The sequence below is a fragment of the Notechis scutatus genome, chromosome 13, assembly GCF_049901735.1.
Source record: "Notechis scutatus isolate UNSWTSFEM ecotype Mainland chromosome 13, rNotScu1.2, whole genome shotgun sequence".
Taxonomy (NCBI): domain Eukaryota; kingdom Metazoa; phylum Chordata; class Lepidosauria; order Squamata; family Elapidae; genus Notechis; species Notechis scutatus.
The window spans coordinates 11,872,486-11,890,460 of record NC_142021.1 but is presented as its reverse complement, the minus strand read 5'-3'; the positions used below and the strand labels follow the sequence as shown (position 1 = coordinate 11,890,460).

Genomic DNA, 17,975 nt, shown 5'->3' with positions numbered 1-17,975 from the left:
GATCTCGGCAAATCGTTTGAAGTGGAAAAAAGGTGAAAAATTGTTAAACGGAAGTGATACAATTTTATTAAAGATTACAATTTGCAAGTCTAAAAACTAATATGAACTAAAAAAAAAAAGATGGAGAAAAATAGAGAGTAAAGAAAAAGAAACATTAGAAGAATAAAAAAAAGGCGGCTCCGCTAAAAGTGATGGGATGCCAGACAAGGAGAGGAACTGAGATTGCCCACAAGTGCTCCAGGTGGCTGCTCCTCCTGAGGAGATCACAAGATGGGAGGGATTGGTGAGTTTAGCGCTAAACGCAAACGTTTCCAGTTTCTTGCATTTTTATTGACTCTGGATCAATAAGATGATTTATAGTTTAAAACAAAACAAAACACCTTGTAACATTGCCTGGAGGTTGTGAAGATCTGAACAGGCTTTGAGCCTGCCGTACAGAGACGGGCCGCGCATACTGTAACAACTGGCTCGCCGAATGCAGGACTGAAAATGTGGGCATGCACAGGGCTGCAAGAACGTGGGGATTTCCTGCGTGTGGCAGCCAGGGAGTAGCAGGAACCAGCTGGGCTGCATGGGCGGGGCAAGCGAGCCGGATACATCGGACAGGATAGCACCGGGGCGGGTGGTCAGAACCACCGGTATGGGCGAGCCAGTCCGAACTGGCAGCAGTCCACCACTAACTACCGTAATAAGGGGGCCCAGAGGGAGCGGGCTGATGCCTGGAGATAGTTGACAAGGCAAGACCTCATTCCCGTGCCATCCCTAAATCCTGGTTTTGGCATGGTTTTAAAATTTGAATATTCTAATTACTTTTCTATTTATTTATTTATTTATAATCTGTAAGCCGTTCAAAGTTGCCTTATGGGGGAGATGGGCGGCAAGGACCACCCCACTCCTGATCCAAGCATGGAGTGAAGGTGAGAAGAGTGCAGATGGAGCAGACTACTTGGGAGGAGAGCACCCCGCCCCTCTTCAGAAGGCATACCTGGGAACTGAGACTCGAGACTCTGTGGGGAGGGGCATTTGTTGGGAACAAACACTGAATTCCTGAAGTGTTGAGTTTGAAACTTTCCTGGATTCCTTGCATTCTTTCTGGCTTCCTGGACTAATTACCTGACTCCTTTGCTTCCTGAACTCCTTGGATTTGCCCTACTGAATTTATTGCTCTGTGCATCATGGTGTACAAGTGCTGGGCTGGACTATTTGCAGCCAGAGGTCTGTATGGGTGTTTGTCATCACTTGCTCTGGGATTTGCCAGAGACATGGGAGTATTGGGGGAAATTTGGAGCAATAAAGGGGCAGTTTGAACTGCCGGCTGTGTTATCTCTGTGCCATGCCCTGAGTCACCACATTGACTTTTAAGCAGAGGCTTAATAAATGAAGAAATAGAAACGCCACGTCTCGGCTCAATCTTGGCGTTTGTTGACCAGGCCTGCAAGTCTTGGATTATGTACAGTCCACCAGCATTGAGTCCCTGATGACCAGAGTTCAGGTGAGGTGGGGGCCATGGCATCAGAATGGACGGCCTTGCCTGTTGTTCTACAGGGCACTGGAATCCGGGAAGGTCAAGCACATTAGGGCTACGAAAAGGCCGTGCAAGAAACCCTGAGCCCTGGGACATCCAGCCACAGGAACGAGAGGCTGCCGCTTCTGACCTAAGCTGCTAGGGAGCTCTGGGCCGCAAAGCCTCCACTGACTTTGAAGACAGGCAACATGGAAACCTGACAGAAAAGCTGCGAACTACATCGCGGAATCACACCTCCAGTTACAACAGCGTCCCTGGCTGCACTAGGCTGCTTCCATTGGGACCGCAGAGCAACTTCTGTGTCCGCACAAGATCTGTACCACACAGCATGTCTCCCTTGAACCCGAAGGGCTGCTGCACAGCTTAGCAGAACGCATGCACTCAAATAGCGTCATTTTTGTAACTGAGACATAGCTAGAAATAGACCGGATATAATCAATTAGCATCAGTGTTATTTCATCAACAAGGACATCTTGGGCACCACTGGTTTGCCACATTTTGGAGAGGCAATTCAGTCATTTCAAATATTAATTGGTTCCACTGCGCCCTTGTTCAGGGTTGCTCATGAAAGTGGCTGAAGTCTTCTGCCCCAGAGAGGCTTCTCTTAATCTGTTTTGGAGAGCTGAAAATTATCCTTCCTGCTTCGCAGTGCTGCTCAAGAGCGTGGGGCAGAGTTCCAGTTCTGCTGGTTTGCAGCACCTTGGTGTCTATCCATGAAGTGTTTTGCCTTAAAATCGCTTTCCAACCTGCTCCTCCTGTTGAAAGAGAAAGGAGGTTAAGCCTATTGAATTCATTCGGCACTTGGAACAGCGGTTTGGACAGTTATCCCTCCTCCATTGTGGAAGAACTTAAGTTCTTCAGGCTTCACAGAGAGACAAGAGCAGGCAGTTCACTTCTGCTCTGGCTAAACCACCCCGAGAAATGGGAGCAAAGGGTTCAAAGCTTTGCCAGCCCTTGTGCCCAGGCATCGCTTTTTCTCCCAGCGGAGACACTCAGCTGCCTCTCGCCCTTTTCCCACCATTGAACTTCAGAAAGCGGATCAGCGGCAGAACAAGCGCAGGCCAAGCGCCGCACTAGGAGACGTCTCTGGTAGGAGCAGCCGTTACAACGCTCCCACAGTGATCACGGCTACCAAGGCCCGTCCCGCGAACAAACCAGACAAATTGTGCATCCCGTTGGTTCAGGCAGTTAGCAACCCCAAACCCCTAGTTGCTGGCCACACGCTGATCAACCCATGCAGGTGGCATTCTTGGCTTGCTAGCGATGCTTGCTTATAAGAGAAATCCACGGCTGCGATCAACAAGGCTGGGCTCAGCACCCTGCTCATTGGTCCCTTGTTTTGCATTGCACGTGAACTGCCTCAATGACGGATCTGAAGAATGGAAAATGGAACTTTTCCATCACTGGCACACAGAATCTGCCTCTAAAGGCAGAGGGACGTCTGCTAGCTGTACAGCTGTGTGAATGTTTACACCGGGGCCCCCTCCGAGACGGCGGCTTCCTCCCTCCCTCTACAAGCCAGGGTACCTTGACAGTCTGTGCAAGTTCGGCCAGGGCTGCTTCGTACTGCTGGAGGAGAGGCTGAAGGGAGGCGCTCTTGACCAGCTGCGGCTGCAACTCTGGAAGACCCGCGTCCTTCAACATCTTTAGGAACCTATGCTCCTAGAGAAGGAAAGCGGGCCTAACGTCACTACTTCTGCACCCTGTAGCAACGGTGGCCTCCTCCAGCAACTCACAGGTCCAGCAGAAGCGCACCTAGCCTCCTAAAGAGGTACCAGCGGGTGCCCAGACCTCAGGGCCTTCTGCTGACCCACCCTTGAATGTGCCACTGAGACATGCCACTCTTAAGTGGCGCGGGGTACATGCCCTGCCGCCCCCAGGGGCTGTGAACATGTTCTGAGGAAGGTTTCCCCAGGGCGGGACGAGGCCACCTACCTGCCGCTTGAGGAGCAGGCTAAAAGCCAGGCCTGCCTTCCCAGCACGAGCTGTTCTGCCCACCCTAAATGCAAAAGGCGAGCTGGTGAGGAGATGAACAACCCCTTCCCCCCAATCGGCCTTCCCTAAAACCCAAAGGGAAACTTGGGGCTTTCAGGGAGAGATCAGATTCCCCAACACCATTTCCAGAGGGCCTCCTCCTCCCTCCCACCCCCCACGTTCCTCCGAGAAAAGTACCGTGAACGTAGGTCCTGATGAACTGAGGGGCATCGTAGCTAATGACACACTTTACACCACCAAAATCAATTCCTCGAGCCGTGGCATCTGTGCTGATTAAACTGTCCCAGAAGAAAACACAAGGCAATCAACTGCTTTCCCGCATGACCACAAATAATTCCAGCATGTCCAGATTCCAGCTGTGAGGGCCCGTTTGGTATATTGGTAAGGGCTAGAACCAGGAGACGGTCAGTTTTGGTCTCACTCTGGGCACAAAGCCAGCTGGGAGACCTTGTGCCAGTCACTCTCTCTCACCTTTAGGGAGGAGCCAATGGCAAACCACCCCTCAAATCTTGCCAAGAAAACTGCAGGCATTGGTCCAGGCAGCCACCAGGAATTGAGGCTGACTTGAAGGCGCTAAAAAAAATATATCCAGCTGTGCTAGCTGAAGCACTGATGGGTAAATCTGAGTGTTAGAGATTATAATCAAAAATATGTAGCATGAGAGCGGACTATATTGCCAAGGGAAGTTGACAAGATTTGCTAGCAAACCTGGTGGAGAAGAAAGACCTCATTGTTGGAGGTCTGTAGAGGGGGCCTTCAAAGAGAAGCGCCTGCCCTGGTTAGTGCCCCAGCCTCTAACTCCTGATGCAAAGAGGCCCCGGTGCAGACGGGAACAGCATTTGGGGATACCTGGAGACACTCACAGCTGGATCTTGCCTTGCTCAAACTCCTTCAGGGTCACCTTCCTTTTGCTCGGGCTCAGCTTGGAAGAAAACTCAGCGACCTTCACTCCGCCAAAGGCCTGAATTAGCAGGAAGAGTCTGAGGAAAGACCGAAGTGACAGTTGGAGGAGAGGGGAACCAGCTGCGTGGAAGATAAGAAGCTGCTTTTGCGCGAGGGTGATCAGTACAGCTGATCAAGATCCCTGCTGGGAAACCCACGGAGCTGTTTGCCACCCAGATCAGGCAACAGGAACCTGGGACCCACAACCTGGGGCCTGATCCGAGTTCAGCTCTGCCGTGAAGCCTCACCTGTGCGAGGTTTCCTTGCTGTTGGTGAAGCAGAGCACTTGGGTGAATTTCAGCCTCACCAGGAAATGCAGGAGGAACAGCGGTTTCCAGTTCAGGTTGCACGGGACATAATAATGCTAGAGAGAGAAGGAAAGGCAGCATTTGCCCTGAGAGTCTGGCTCACCTGAAGCCGCCTCACTCGGGGGCAGAATATTCTGAAGAGCTTTTCCAGGCCAGCCAGCGGCCACAAGGGATAAAAGTTCTGCTTCCTGTTTTTTTTTTACAGCAATAGGCTTCCAAGGCCTATTTAGTGATTGAATTCTTTTATGAATCACCCGTTTATTTACCACTCTTGCAACAGCCGATGAGGCATCTATTCCACCTTCAAAGCTGGAAAACAGAGGCGTCTGGTCTCCAAAACCAGAGAAAGAGATGCTTCTAGTTCCTGCCCTATTAGATGCCTTTTGGGGGCATCCTGGAGTAACTACCTTGAGGATGGCTACGCTGACAGTATTAAGCAAATAAACCTATTTTCCTGGGCAAAGGCACAAAACTCACAAACAAGATCCAGGGAAGAGGACACTTACGGAGAGGCCCTCGGGGAGAATGTACTTTTCGCTGACGCACGAAGGAGAGCCAAGCCCATCGCTCCCTTTCCCAGACTGAACCGGCGCGAAGAGCCGAGGCTGGTAGAGGCCCAACCGCTGCAGCTTCTCGGGGTTCTGGGTCAGAGTGGCTGAGAAGAGGAGCCGCTGCAGAGGGAGCCGGGGGGAGCAAGCCCTGGAAAGGGAGAACAGGGAAGGGAGAACCTTCCTCCGGGAAAGCCAGCCGTCCTCTTGGTTTGTCCACCATCCTCCCGGTTGGTTCTTGGAGAGGCTCAGTCCCCTCTCCTCCCGAGGGGGTCTCTGTGGCGCATGCAGACTCTCCGCAGAAGCCTCTTACCTGGCTGCCGTGCAGGGACTCGGCTGCACCCTTCTGAACAGCCCGCCGGGACCGGAGCCCCTTTCAGGCCGGTGCACAGCCTCTACGACTTGCTGCAGCCAATCCTGGTGCATGTTGTCGATCATGCGATCTGCTTCATCCATGATCTGCCCTCAGAAATAAGAGGGGAAGGGGGAACCCATTGGGACACGGGACTCTGGTCTGGCAGGCTGGCAATCACGGTGAGAGTGTCTTGCCAAGAACTTAGGCTGGGCTGGTGGCTCGTTCTTGTGGGGAGGACAGGGGAGGGGCAGGATCTTTGGGCAAAAAGCTTGTGATGCGTAAGGTTGTTATCCCAGCGACAGCCGGAAAGCTCACTGAACTAAACAAGAGCCCAGCTAGCCAGCCATCTCCCCTGCTCCCAATCTGCAGGCCCAATCAAAGGCAAAGGCCAGCAGAAATAGGCTGACCTCATGAATTCCATGCTAAAATGTGAACATGCAGAAGTAAACCTGAAAACCTTTTGGGACACAGGAGGAATTCTGATGTTCTCACAATGGCTGCCCAAAGACACGGTTTTGATTTTCCTCACCAGGAAACGAAGCTCTCGCAAGCTGAACTGGGGGCTCTGCTGCAGGTGGTCCACCAGGCGTCCTGGGGTGGCTATCACAATGTCTGCCAGGCTACGGTGTCCCGTCAGCCTGCCCAAAAACAACAACAAGGCGGAGCAATTAGTAGCAGCAGCACCCGTGGGAATGCCGCTTTGGGCCCCTTCCACATGTTGGTTCACTCCAGGCTTCTGACTGTTTTCCCAACTCTTTCTGGGAACCAGAAAGCATCGAGCAAACGGGAAACTGACAGGATAACCAGCCCTGAGGCTGCACCACACATCATCTAACAGGACAACCAAGGCCAAGCCACAACGTACTCAAGGTCATGTCGGGATGAAAGATTCACAAATGCAGATATGCAGCAGACTTGGACCTTAGCTGCCCCTCCCAGGCAGCTTTTCCGGGTCAGAAAAGCTGCAGTTGAGTCTTTCTTAATTAGGATGGTGACAAATTTCATCTCTCTTGTTTCAAAGCTAACCAGTCGAGGCAGCACGATTAAATGAATGCAAAGGCCCAGGAGGTCAGGACTTACGTTGTCTCGACAAGGGACTCTTGTTCTTTCACAAAAGATTTCTGTCCAGTAACCAGGACAACTTTCAGTCCAGTCCCATCAGTGTAAATGTTGAATATTTTAGCCACCTATCAAAAGAAGTCAATGTTGAAAGAAAGATGAACAGAACATGAGCGTGTGAACGTCCGGGAGGGGAAGGAAAACAGTAAACAGAGCGGCATCTCCTCAACTCCTATTTTCCAACCTATCCTTCGTTAGAAGGAGCCCCAAAATTAGGAGCACCCAAAGGTTCTGCAGAGAGGTCATCTGGCCACATCTCCCATTAGGTTCCCTGGCCGCCAGAAGAGCTGCTGTTATTCTGCACGCTGTGCTTGAGGCTGCGTGCCTCAAAGTCACCTGGGAGCCCAGGTTGTAACTCCTCCCCTGGGGGTTGACAGTGAAGCAGCTAAAGCGGGGACTTCTTATCGGGAGATTCTGTGGTGGGATTCTCTCCAAGGGAGGCTCCCCTGACCCTGCAAAAAAGCCTTTTGTAAGAAATAAAGGAAGGCCTGCCAGGAATGTATCAAGCTCTCTAGGACAGCGGTTGCCAACCTTTTGGACCTCAGGGACCACCAAACTCATAATTTTAAATCCCGTGGACCACTAATATGAATTTTGACTGGCGGTGGCTTGCTGACGTTGGTGGGAGAGAGAGAGAGAGAGAGGGAGGGAGGGAGAGAGAGAGAGAGATCCGATCTAATCTCCCCCCAAACACACAGAGGCAGGGGTGGAATTCAAATCTCTTAACTGTGGGTGTGACCTAATTTGTGGGTGTGGTTTGGTGGTCATGTGACTGGCTGGGCATGGCTTGTATGTAAATATTATAAATATTTACATAAATATTTAAATTACTATTTAAAAAAGAGCAACTTTTACCCAAAATCAGGCAAAACATGCAGGCAGATTGAGTTGCTCACAGATTGAGTTGCTCACACATTCATTCAGAGATCTATCTTTCGGCTACCTGAATCTGCACTGAATAATAGAAGCTTCAGTCCTAAGGAAAGTTCCGCTCTGCTTAAAAGCAGTGCCAAAGATCTAAAGATTAGCTAGAAAGCAAGAAATCCAACGGTTTCCTGCTTTCTAGCTAATCTAAATCTCCCGGCACAGCAGAACAGCTGATGGTTGGGAAATAAAAAAGAAAAATAGCAACTTAGCAGGCAAGTTTGCCAGGTAAGAAGTGAGTGGGCGGGGAGGGTTCACATGGGCCATGTGGGTGGCGCAGCCTTGTGTTCTGCACAGCTTGGATTAATTGCTTTGGGGGTTGCTCTGGGGGTGACATTTCTCTGTGGACCACCAAAATTTTCTCGCAGACCACTGCTCTAGGAACATCTTGATTGTAATCTTAATTGTTTTTGGCTAAAAATGAATATTTATTGCATTTATTTTTTAAAGCATTATTAAAAACAAATAATAGTTACTGATCTCGTAGAAACTTCTTAACGGCATTGCCTAGCCTGGTAATGAAACATCTGGAAGAAATCAACAAGCTCAGAGACCACCAAAACCTTCAGTGTTCCAGCCTGAGCTCCTCATAGTCTCTTCTGCTGGAGCATCAATAACAACAGTGGCACCTCCCGCTATGCTTGGGTCACCCGGCAAGTGGCTCTCGGGGCTCTAACAAAATTCATAGCAAACATGACGAGCCCTAAGTCTGTCCGCCAATTTTATGAGGCTCTGCTGCAGATGCAACAAAAGAGTGTGAGCAGAGGGTTGTAGCAACTCCTTTCATTTTCCTGTATTTATACTCGGGACTGTTCTCAAGCTGTGTGTGGAGGGGAAAATAGGAGCCACAAAGACCTCCCCGCCCCTTCAGATGGTACCTGCTGGGCCAGCTCTTTGGTGGGCAAGACTGCCAGAGCCCGTACATGGCAGACAACGCGGTCCAACAGGGCCTGCCAGAACAAAAACAGGAGATCAGACACAATGTTAGAGTTTTGCTACATCCTCCCAAATAAGTGTCCCCAATACACCTCCCTGTACAGAGAAACACCCACCCACCGGAACACGGGCTGAGAGTTCCCAGAGCACTGACCACAATTATCAGTTGCTGTTGTCCCTTCAGATGACCTACATTCCTTTCACTCTAATTCTTCTATTTCATCTCTCAAAGGTACTTAAAACTCACTACAAAGCTTTCAGTTTTAAGGCAAGAAAATCAAATCTTAGCAATTGGAGTAAATACGCAAAATGCAGAAATCCAGGTCTCCCTGGATGCTTCCACCGATCCTCTCTGGTGTATCGTACGGGGGGGTGGAGGGGGTGGGGGCTTTGGTTCTGGATGATGCCCTGCACACCCCCGGATACAACCAGCAGTGCTCGATTCCAGCTGAAGCTCACCTGCACCACTGGAATGATGAAGGCCAAAGTCTTGCCACTGCCGGTGGGGGCTGAAACGCAGATGTCGCTTGGGGGGTAGCCACCCCTGCCAGCTAAAGCCCCATTGGGCCCACAATCCAAGATGGCTGGAATCACTTCAGCCTGAACTAAAGAGGAGAGTGGGAAGTGTTAGTGGGTTGCCACCCAACAGAATGCTTGAGAAGAGCTTCACACAAAACAGGGGGGGGAAAGGTAACATGTCTCAAACGTCCATTGATATGAAGAAAACCTTTAGGTGTTTGCCACAGGTAATAACAGAACTCAACAGAACACCTGGTGGAGGGTCCTTGGCGCTCTCTGAGCTTGGTGGTTTCTTTGCAGACGTTTCATTGCCAAACTACCTAACATCATCAGTGGGTCCCACAGTTCCATCCTGAGCTAAAAATGTTCTCTTCTATCAGATGTCCAATGGCTTTGAGCAGCACTTAGTCTCCTTTAATTAAAAAATGGTATTCCAGCAGGCCATGAACCTTTGCCCACTTCCTCTTGTGGGCCAACCCCCACTTGTGCTTCCAGACGAGGCAAACAACAGTTTACCACTAATGTAGCAACGAAAAGGCGGAAGAAGAGATGTCAAGACAAGAGCAAACGTCCCTGCTATGCATCTGAATGAGGCTTCCTTGAAAGCCGAGCTCCACCCTCTCGTTATTGTTCTCAATGGAAGGAGGCAAGGAAATTGGGCCTCTCCTCAACCTCCATGGAGCTCTTGGGCAAATTCTACTCTTTAGACAGAATAAGGAAATGAGGAGGAGGAAGCAGGGCAGATGGATTGGCAGAAGGCAACTCGGGGTCCTGTCAACCTTGAAGCTGACCCGACTGCGGCCATTTTGAGGCTTCAATGTTGCCAGACTGGAGCTGAGGGATAGGGAGCGGGGAACAGAGATAGCTGGGCTTTTGTAGCCAAAACAAAATACTTTCTCCTGGGAACCAAGGACATTCCCACTGATGGCTGGAAGAAGGATGAGTGAAGTCAACCAGGCAACCGGATGACACCTTGACTGGGCCATGTGACTGTTTGGAAAGGGGAGGGAAACTTTTAATTAGATGAAAACTGCAGGAACATTTAGAGTCAGTTTTCATCAGCCTATGCCATTAAGATATGTCCAATAAAAACGGGTATTTGAGGAACCAGCTTGCCTCGGAGTGCTGTTTGCTGTACGCATGTTACCTGGAATCCTGGCAGGTCCTTGGTGCTCTCTGAGCTTGGTTGCTTTCTTGCAGACGTTTCATTACCCATAGGTAACATCATCAGTAAGGAGTGGGGTCTGCTCTTAGTTGATGTTCTAGTGCAGGGTGTCACTTGGCACTTTAGATTTGGGACTTCAACTCCCAGAATTCCTCAGCAAGCAAAGCTGCCTGAGGAATTCTGGGAGTTGAAGTCCACAAGTCTTAAAGTTGCCAAGGTTGGACACCCCTGTTCTAGTGGATTGCCCTGTCAGTATTGGTGAGGATGGTCTTGGAGGTTCGTTTGGGTGTTTACTGTGAGCTTCTTGGGCAAGAGCCTCTATGATACGAAGAGAGCTCCTCTTTCCTCATTCGCAGGAAAACTGATTCATGAACGTTGGCAGAAGGTTGAAGAACAAAGAGGCACCAGAGAGGCATTTGTCCATGTCTGTGTCTATTTTTTTAGATAATTCTAATTTAGCTCAAAAGATTTGCTCCACGTAACAATTTATTTCTTGAGTTCTGTAGCAAGTGCCCTGCATAATAACGGTTTCAAATTAAATATCAAAAGAAGGCTAGAGTGGCCTTAAATAAAGTGCCTTTTTATGACCCTGTAGTCCCTTAGTTCGGAGCAGAGTTGGGGTGATTGAATGGAACGGAGCTTTTTCCGGCTGGATGCGCTTCCTGATGCCACATGGTGTTCACTGCAGATATTTTTTTCTGAGGCAGAAATACCTGCCACTAACTTGGATTCAACTCTCAAATTTTGGAATGGGAGGTGAGCGTCTTATCCTTTAGGCCACCACACCGCTCATTACAGTGGCCTCAAATAGGACTCGCCAAAAACAATAGGCTTAAAGCAAAAACATTAGTTGATCAAAACTATTCCCCCAAGGTGGTCTGCTAACGTTTAATGTACAAAAAGTGAAAGTAGCCTTTTATTATATCACTTCCAACATGGCAAATGAACTTCAGAAATACGTGGCCGACTCTCCTCCTGCTTCTGATACCTGGAAAGAGAGATGCTATTCCATTGGCTTGCAGCTTCTTTCTCAGCTTAGGGTGAATGACTGGAACGTCCTGGAGAGGGACGAGGTTCTCTCGGATCTGCCTCTGGAACTGCTGCGGCTGGCTGAACCACCGTGGCACAAAAGGCTGCACCTGGAAGTTAAACGCGGAGCCCTCACCTTCTTGAGAGCCCAACCTAGGCAGGAATCCCTAGAAGCCTCTGCTCTGGACCCACCCACCCACGAAGGGAAGCCCCACCCACCCTCTCAATAGCTCCCGTCAAGGTTTCTGTTCTTCTCCAACACTCAAATAATCTGCCTTAAACCGGGGCCAAGGAGGCAGCAGTCCTGCAAATTAGAAAGCCAGAGTTTTCATTAAATAAGTGTGGCAGGAACTGCCAGCCAGGAGCCTTGGTGAGTAGAAGACTTTCTCACTGAAATGGCTAGGTGTAGTTTGGGAGTGGGGGGTGGGGTTCCTTCTCCTTCTGAGGGAGCTGGTAAGTGTTTTGGGCTGGCTCTTGCTTGCAGTTTTAGACTGAAGTAGCTTTTGGACTTTTAAATTGACTGCACCCCAAACTCCTTTTGGACCGTGGGCATAGTAAAGATTTGATTTGATGTTGGTTAACCATCATGTTACCTTGTGCAGATTCCTTTGATCAGAAGGACCAAGGACAATCATGCTGGAAGGTGAAGAAGCTGTCCTTGGATTTGGTGTCTGCATCCTCTGATCCTTTCTGGCTTGGCTCTCTTTGTCTCCAAAACCTCCCATACCTTCTTCTTCTGGGGTAGCTCGACTTTCCGGATGAGTCTCCAACATACCTTCATCTCCTGATAAAAGGGACAGACATAACACAAATAACTTGGTGTTCAAGAAACATTTTATGGAAGGAAGTGGCTGATCTTAGGGTGTGTGTTTTCAGGCAGAAAGAGGCTCTAGGCAGAGAACGTTTTGTAATAATATAAGAAATGATATTTTCTAATAGTATTAGTTCGTTTGTGCAATTTCTAGAGGCACCCATCTCACATATGTGACTCTGGGCAGCTTGCAGAATAAAAAAGCACAAACAAGAACATCCAAAATATAACAAGGAAGGCAATTCAAACTATTTTTTTAAAAAAACATAATCAGTGAGCAAGCACACCCAAACTCACTAGTAGTATTGCCCTTTTTCAGTTCTGCACTACCCCTGCCAGCTGGCAAAGCTCAGGTTTTCCAGAAGGCCGGTAAGGTCAGTCTGACCTCAGGGGGAATGATGTTGGGTGGGTGGGTGGGTGCCAAAACACAAAAGGCTCTCCTCCTGGACCCCATCAGATGACGGACAGGTCCTGCAATGTGCCCTTCCTGCTGGACCTGATGGTGGACTGTCAAGTACCCTTTTCAAAAAGTACCAAACCAAAAAGTTAAAGAAAGAATTGCACAGGTAGACTACTTGGTGCTGACTTGGGTTTTTCAGTCTGTTGGTAACAGAAATACTGATTCCAATGAGATGCCTGCATTAACAGCCGCATGATGCAAGCAAGAAGGGAAGAAAATAATTCACTGAACAAAACAAGTGAGTGTAGATTGTGCTAAGAAAAGTAAAACCCCCGACTCACAAAGTTTGTTGCATTTGTCTTAGGGAAACTGCAACTACGGAATGAGTGCTCTGCTCAACAGTCTGAAAAACAGCTCTAAAGATTAACAGTCCTTCAATACTGTGACTGGTATCCAAATGAAACCTGCTCGAATACAGCTCCCAGAAGGACCCAGTCAAAACCAAAATTTGTTTTACCTTGAACTGCTTCCGTCTTTCCTTGAGGTGTTCTAGAATTCCCACCATTCTTCTTACGTTTGCTTGAGCCATCTTTCTCGGGCAAACTTTCTGCCCCAAAAGTAGGTCGTCTTGGCTCCTTTTCTCTGTGACTTTGGGCTGAAAGGGATTCCTGACTTACTTTCTTCTTTTTGCCTGTTTGCTTTAATTCCTCGTTGGTCTCTTCTTCAGGGGCTCCAGGCGCCAATCTCTTTCGCTGCCCAGAAGTGGGCCAGTTCTGCTCCTGTTTTTGCAGCTGCCGAGTCTTTGCTTGCTCCTGCAGCCGATGTAAGAGCAACTGGGACTTACATTCTGGATTATCCTCTTCATCACTAACATACCTGGGGATTTTCCAAGGAAAGTCATTTTAACATATGCACAAGTTATTCATCCTTTGGTGGTTTGATGGGAGGAAAGAACCAAGTAGTATCTTTAATGTGCAGTTGAATATTCAACTTTTTGGCTGCCTTCCCTCCGTTTTCATGTTTGCTTTTGTTTTAAAGCTGTGTATGCTACTTTTAAGGCTACTGATTTCAAGCAAAAATAATTTTCTGAGGCAGAATCTTAACTGAAGAGTTTCCTTGTTCCATTAGTTACTTATTAGATAGTTATGCAGTTATGCTCAGAATGATCAGTGGTAAAAGAAAACGAGGCTGCCAAAAGCTACTGCCAGCCAGGGTATAAACAACTGAAAGAAGCTGTACAAGATCCAAAAATGTGGAGAGAGTTGGCCCACATAAATCAGAGACTCAGGCATAATTAAAAAAACAGATAACAGCATTACATTGATTAGTGTATTTGTTTTTCCAAACTGGCACTTTAATTTTTGACTACTGATAGTTTAAACATTTTGAGAATTTTTCGAAAGGCTGGTAAAATACCTTAAGTAGAGCTTTATAGATCACCATCAGCATTTTGAATTAAACCCAGAAGGGAACTGAAAGCTAATGCAGGACGCTGAGTAGATTGAAGTGTGCACATAAATACCGGCACATTTTGTACCCCTGAAGCTTCCAGTTGTTTTTCAAATGCAACCCAATGCAGAATGTATTATAGGGGGTGACCAGGGCAGTATGAGGCTTCCTGGTCCAGGAATGGGCACAGCTAGAGCACAATGGTACCCTGCCACGGGCAGAGGTCCCTTCCAACCCTATTATTTTACGTTCTATGATAGCACCTGAAGGCAAAGGCCCTCCTAGCCGTGACTGCCTCCTGCTCTCTGAGCAAATCATGAATTCTGAAAGACCCCTAGATTGCACACCAGATTTATCTGGGGCAGTGCCACCCCATCCAGAATGAAGGATGGTAAATCCTGGCATCTTGGCGCCCCAAGATCAAAAGCTGCTCAAGTCCTGCCGTGGTATGAGAATGATTAATACAGGTAGTCCTCAATTTACAACCACAATTAAGCCATAATTCTGCTGCCAAACAAGACAGTTGAGCCACGCCCCATTTTATGACCTTTTTTCCCAACAGTTAAATGTATAGTGCAGTTGTTATAAGTTAAATTTGGCTTTCCTGTTGACTTTGATCAGGTCACAAGAGATGACCTGGGATATTGCAACTGTCATAAATACATGCCAGTTGCCAAGTATCCACACTTTGATCACAGGACCCTAGCTATGCTGCAGTGGTAGTGTGAAAAATGGTTATGGATACAATAAGTGTTATAAATCCCTTGTAATTTTGAACAGTCACTAAATGAATGGCTGTAAGTCAAGGACTACCTGTACTGTATATATAAAGTAGTCCTTGAGTCATAACTGTAATTGTGCCCTACAATTGTGTTTGTAAATTATGCCGTTGTAAAGAGGGTTACCAAGGGACAGAACCCAATTTCACATCTTTTGTAGCAGTTATTAAGCAAATGCTGTGGTCGTTAACCAAACCCATTGTTCATTATGGAGTGTTTTTGCTGGAAAACTGAATATACTGGTTTCCAGCAAAACTGTCATAAACCGCAGTCATGTGACCACAGATGACCGCAAGCTGCAAACAGCAGTAAATGCAGGCAGTTGCAGAGAAGAGTGCTCCAAATGTGCTCATGTGACTCCAGGTGGCGGTGCTGTGACATCACAACCATCACATAAACATGTTGAAAGAGTATAACATTTTAAAACTTGGGAGAAAAAAGACAAGCAATAGTATCAGTAACCTTGTGGATGTTGAACCACAGCTCCCATCATCCTCAGTTTTGGGGATGAGGATTGCAATTCCTTTATCCCTGAGGCAGGTGGTTATCCTAAAGCTTTGTAACCCTGGGAGAAGCATTTGTGCAAGGCAGAAACCATCCTTCATCAGATAGCTTGGAAGATCTCTTATATACGTGACATGCAACTGCCAGCTCTTCAGCTGGGGATGGCCTTCATTTGCACCTGAATATCCTAATGCAAGAAGACATTACACGATCCAGGCAGCGGGGCCTTTTGCAATCGACCTCTGGAAATTTTGCCTCTCGTATAGATTTCACCAGCGCTTAGGACGCTCTAGGGGCAATAATAGCCCTTTAAAACCCCGTTCCAGACATTATTACTACGGGACATCCGACTATTCCTACTCTGCCAATCGCCTCCTCCGTTAAGGAACGGCTTTTGCTTTAAGGTTCACTCGCTTCATGACTTCGGGCTTTTGCTTACACCGTTTGCACCCCCACCCCCCACACCTTGGCCCGGGTATTCCGGAGACTTTGAAAGCGTTGCCCGTTTCTTGCTTTCCTCTGTTTGACCTCTCGAGCCCGCCGCACCCAGTGCCCTTTTTGGATTGTTTCCAACCTTCGGCGCTTGAAGCCTCTCAGGGACGCTTCAGGGCCCACGTGCGAGGCCTCTGACGGGGCCTGTTGTTTCCGCGCTCTATTTGACGCCCGATCAAACGAAGAAGCGCCGTCGGTAGACGCCCCCGCCCCCCCTCAAGAACCGGGTCCCCAACCTCGGCCGCTTTAAGCCCGGCGGACTTTCAGAAGCAAAGCTGGCTGGGGAATTCTGGGCTTCAAGCGGCCAAGGTTGGCTCAAGAGGCCCAGACCGTTTGCCCAAGAAATCCGCCCGCCTCCCCTCCTCCTTCTCCCCCCACGGGCCGGTTCGGTCAGCCAGCCAGCCCGACGCGGATCCCACGGCACGCGGACCCACCTGGGAACCACGAAGAGCGCCATGTCTGCCGGCGGCGCGCTCTGATGACGCTGGAGGGCGCCCAGGCCACACACCCCCCCGCCCTTCGCCCGCGCAAATAAGACAGCCGGAGTCGGAGGGACTGTTCAGAAGCCTTTATTGCCCCTCCCCAAGCCCCGCCCCTCCCCCGGCACCGCCGCCGCTGCTACGCGAAGGTGGAGCCGCTCCATCCCACGTTGGCCGGGGCCATGTCGTAGAAGTTGATGTAGACCCTGCGGGGGGGAGAGAAAAAGCAAGAACGCGTGAGAGGGAGAGGGAGGGAGCTCCGCCCACCGCCCCGCCCACCGCCCCTGCCCCTTACCTGTCGGCGGGCACGTGCAGGCGCTTGGCCAGGAGCGCGCTCAGCATGGCGCTGTAGGCCTTGTTCTGCGGCGCGCTGATTTTGCCGATGCTGTGGAGGCTGCATATGGCGCAGGGCGCGCTGGAGCCCCGAAGGACATCACCTGGTCCGGGTTCACCTGCACGGAGACGTACTGCGGGGGGGAAAGGAAGAGAGAGGGAAGGAGAGGGCGCTCATCCCGCGCCCAGAGCCCGCCGCGTGCTCCCACCCGGCCCGGCCCGGCCCGGCCCTCACCTGCGCCGGCTTGCCCGTGGCCTTGGCCAGCTCCTCGGTGAGCTCGGCCAGGAGCCCCTCGGGCAGCGCGTCCCGCGAGACGTTGGTGGAGACTACGAAGACCGGCATGGCTGCAGGAAGGAGCGGCGACGGCGGGGCTGCGGATGCTGGGAGCTGATGCTGCGGCGCTGAGCACGCCCCTCCAGAGGCTCCTCCTCGTTTCCCCCCCGTTTATCCCCTCCCACGATGGGCGGAGCTGTGCCCCCTCCCCAACTCTGGGCCCGGAGGCGGAGCAAAGAAAAGGCGGGAGGAGGAGGAGGCCCTGAGGGGAAATGGAGGATTTCTACAGACGTCTCTTCTGAGGGGAAACTTCTTCCAGAAGGAAAGATGGGAAGGAAGACGGAAGATTCGCTTCTATCCAAGCATTTTCAGGAGAGGCTGGCCATTGCCTGCTTCCCAGGGCTGGGAGTGGATGACTCTGCCCCAACGTCTCCCATCTGGCTTTTATGCGCTGGGCAGGACTCGAACTCGCCGTCTCCTGGTTGACGCTTCAACTGGGCTCTCAGCTGTAAATAGGGCTGCACTCTAAAGCCCCTCCACAGCTGGGGATGCTCCTGGACGCCTTTTGCACATCTGGCTTGGGACTTCTCCCCCAGGACTTCTGCCTAATCCCCCCACCTGTGAAAACCAGGGGGTTCCCTGTCGGCAGCTCCCTCAGAGGTTTTAGGTGGAGCTCAATCCCTCTAGCCTTCCCTTTCTCCCAGAGATGCCTCTGCAACCATTCTCTCCCCGAAGAGGAAGTGACGGCTGCGCCACAAAATTATCTCCCCTTTCCAAGTTCTCTGCAGCTCCTACAGCAGACTTTTCCACTCCTTCTGTCCAAATTTGGCTAGACCGGCACCGCGTCACATGGTGGGGCTCCAGTCCCCAACACCTCCACACCTCACTTGCATCTGTGGGGCTCCTGATTCAAAACATTTCCACACTAGGCCCGGGAAAAACTGGCCTGCTTTTTTACTCTTTCTCCTCACTCCCAAGACCAGCAAAACAGCCATGCAGACCGCTGATCCATGCCAGAAAGATGTTGACCGCAATCTCTTAGCTTTCTGGCTAAGAAGCATCTGAAGGGGGCCTGGCACAAGAGCCTTT

General features: G+C 50.0%; 2 protein-coding genes across 3 annotated transcripts; both read right to left on the bottom strand.

The window, feature by feature from the left end:
• Window positions 1–49: 49 nt before the first annotated feature.
• DDX51 (DEAD-box helicase 51) lies at window positions 50–16,330 on the bottom strand. Of its 2 annotated transcripts, XM_087942997.1 has the most exons (16): window positions 16,235–16,330; window positions 13,094–13,452; window positions 11,959–12,149; window positions 11,325–11,475; window positions 9,112–9,257; window positions 8,595–8,666; window positions 6,754–6,860; window positions 6,203–6,311; window positions 5,632–5,777; window positions 5,277–5,469; window positions 4,711–4,826; window positions 4,384–4,500; window positions 3,700–3,798; window positions 3,461–3,527; window positions 3,053–3,187; window positions 50–2,280 (listed from the first exon to the last, which is right to left on the bottom strand). In XM_087942997.1, the coding sequence occupies exons 1-16, from the start codon at window positions 16,255–16,257 to the stop codon at window positions 2,254–2,256; spliced, it is 2,058 nt and encodes a 685-aa protein (XP_087799123.1). In that variant the 5' UTR covers window positions 16,258–16,330; the 3' UTR covers window positions 50–2,253. The 2 variants fall into 2 exon arrangements, with proteins under 2 accessions (XP_087799123.1, XP_087799122.1); XM_087942996.1 differs by lacking the exons at window positions 50–2,280; window positions 3,053–3,187; window positions 16,235–16,330 and adding an exon at window positions 15,267–15,504 and having other exon boundaries at window positions 3,514–3,798.
• Window positions 16,331–16,353: 23 nt separating this feature from the next.
• MIF (macrophage migration inhibitory factor) lies at window positions 16,354–17,027 on the bottom strand. The gene is given in 4 exon segments (XM_087942995.1): window positions 16,354–16,485; window positions 16,575–16,701; window positions 16,704–16,746; window positions 16,848–17,027. Coding segments are annotated over 4 exon segments (345 nt in total). The 5' UTR covers window positions 16,956–17,027; the 3' UTR covers window positions 16,354–16,418.
• Window positions 17,028–17,975: the final 948 nt, after the last annotated feature.

Excerpts from the sequence above, each read along its gene's own strand:
- DDX51 (XM_087942996.1), bottom strand. The coding sequence starts at position 15,409 with ATGAAGGATGGTTTCTGCCTTGCACAAATGCTTCTCCCAGGGTTACAA. Across the intron at positions 9,258-11,324 it reads AATAGCATCTCTCTTTCCAG|TTCAGGCTGAAGTGATTCCA; the intron begins GTATCAGAAGCA and ends TCTCCTCTTTAG. Across the intron at positions 3,799-4,383 it reads GAGCAAGGCAAGATCCAGCT|TTTAATCAGCACAGATGCCA; the intron begins GTGAGTGTCTCC and ends CTTCTGGGACAG.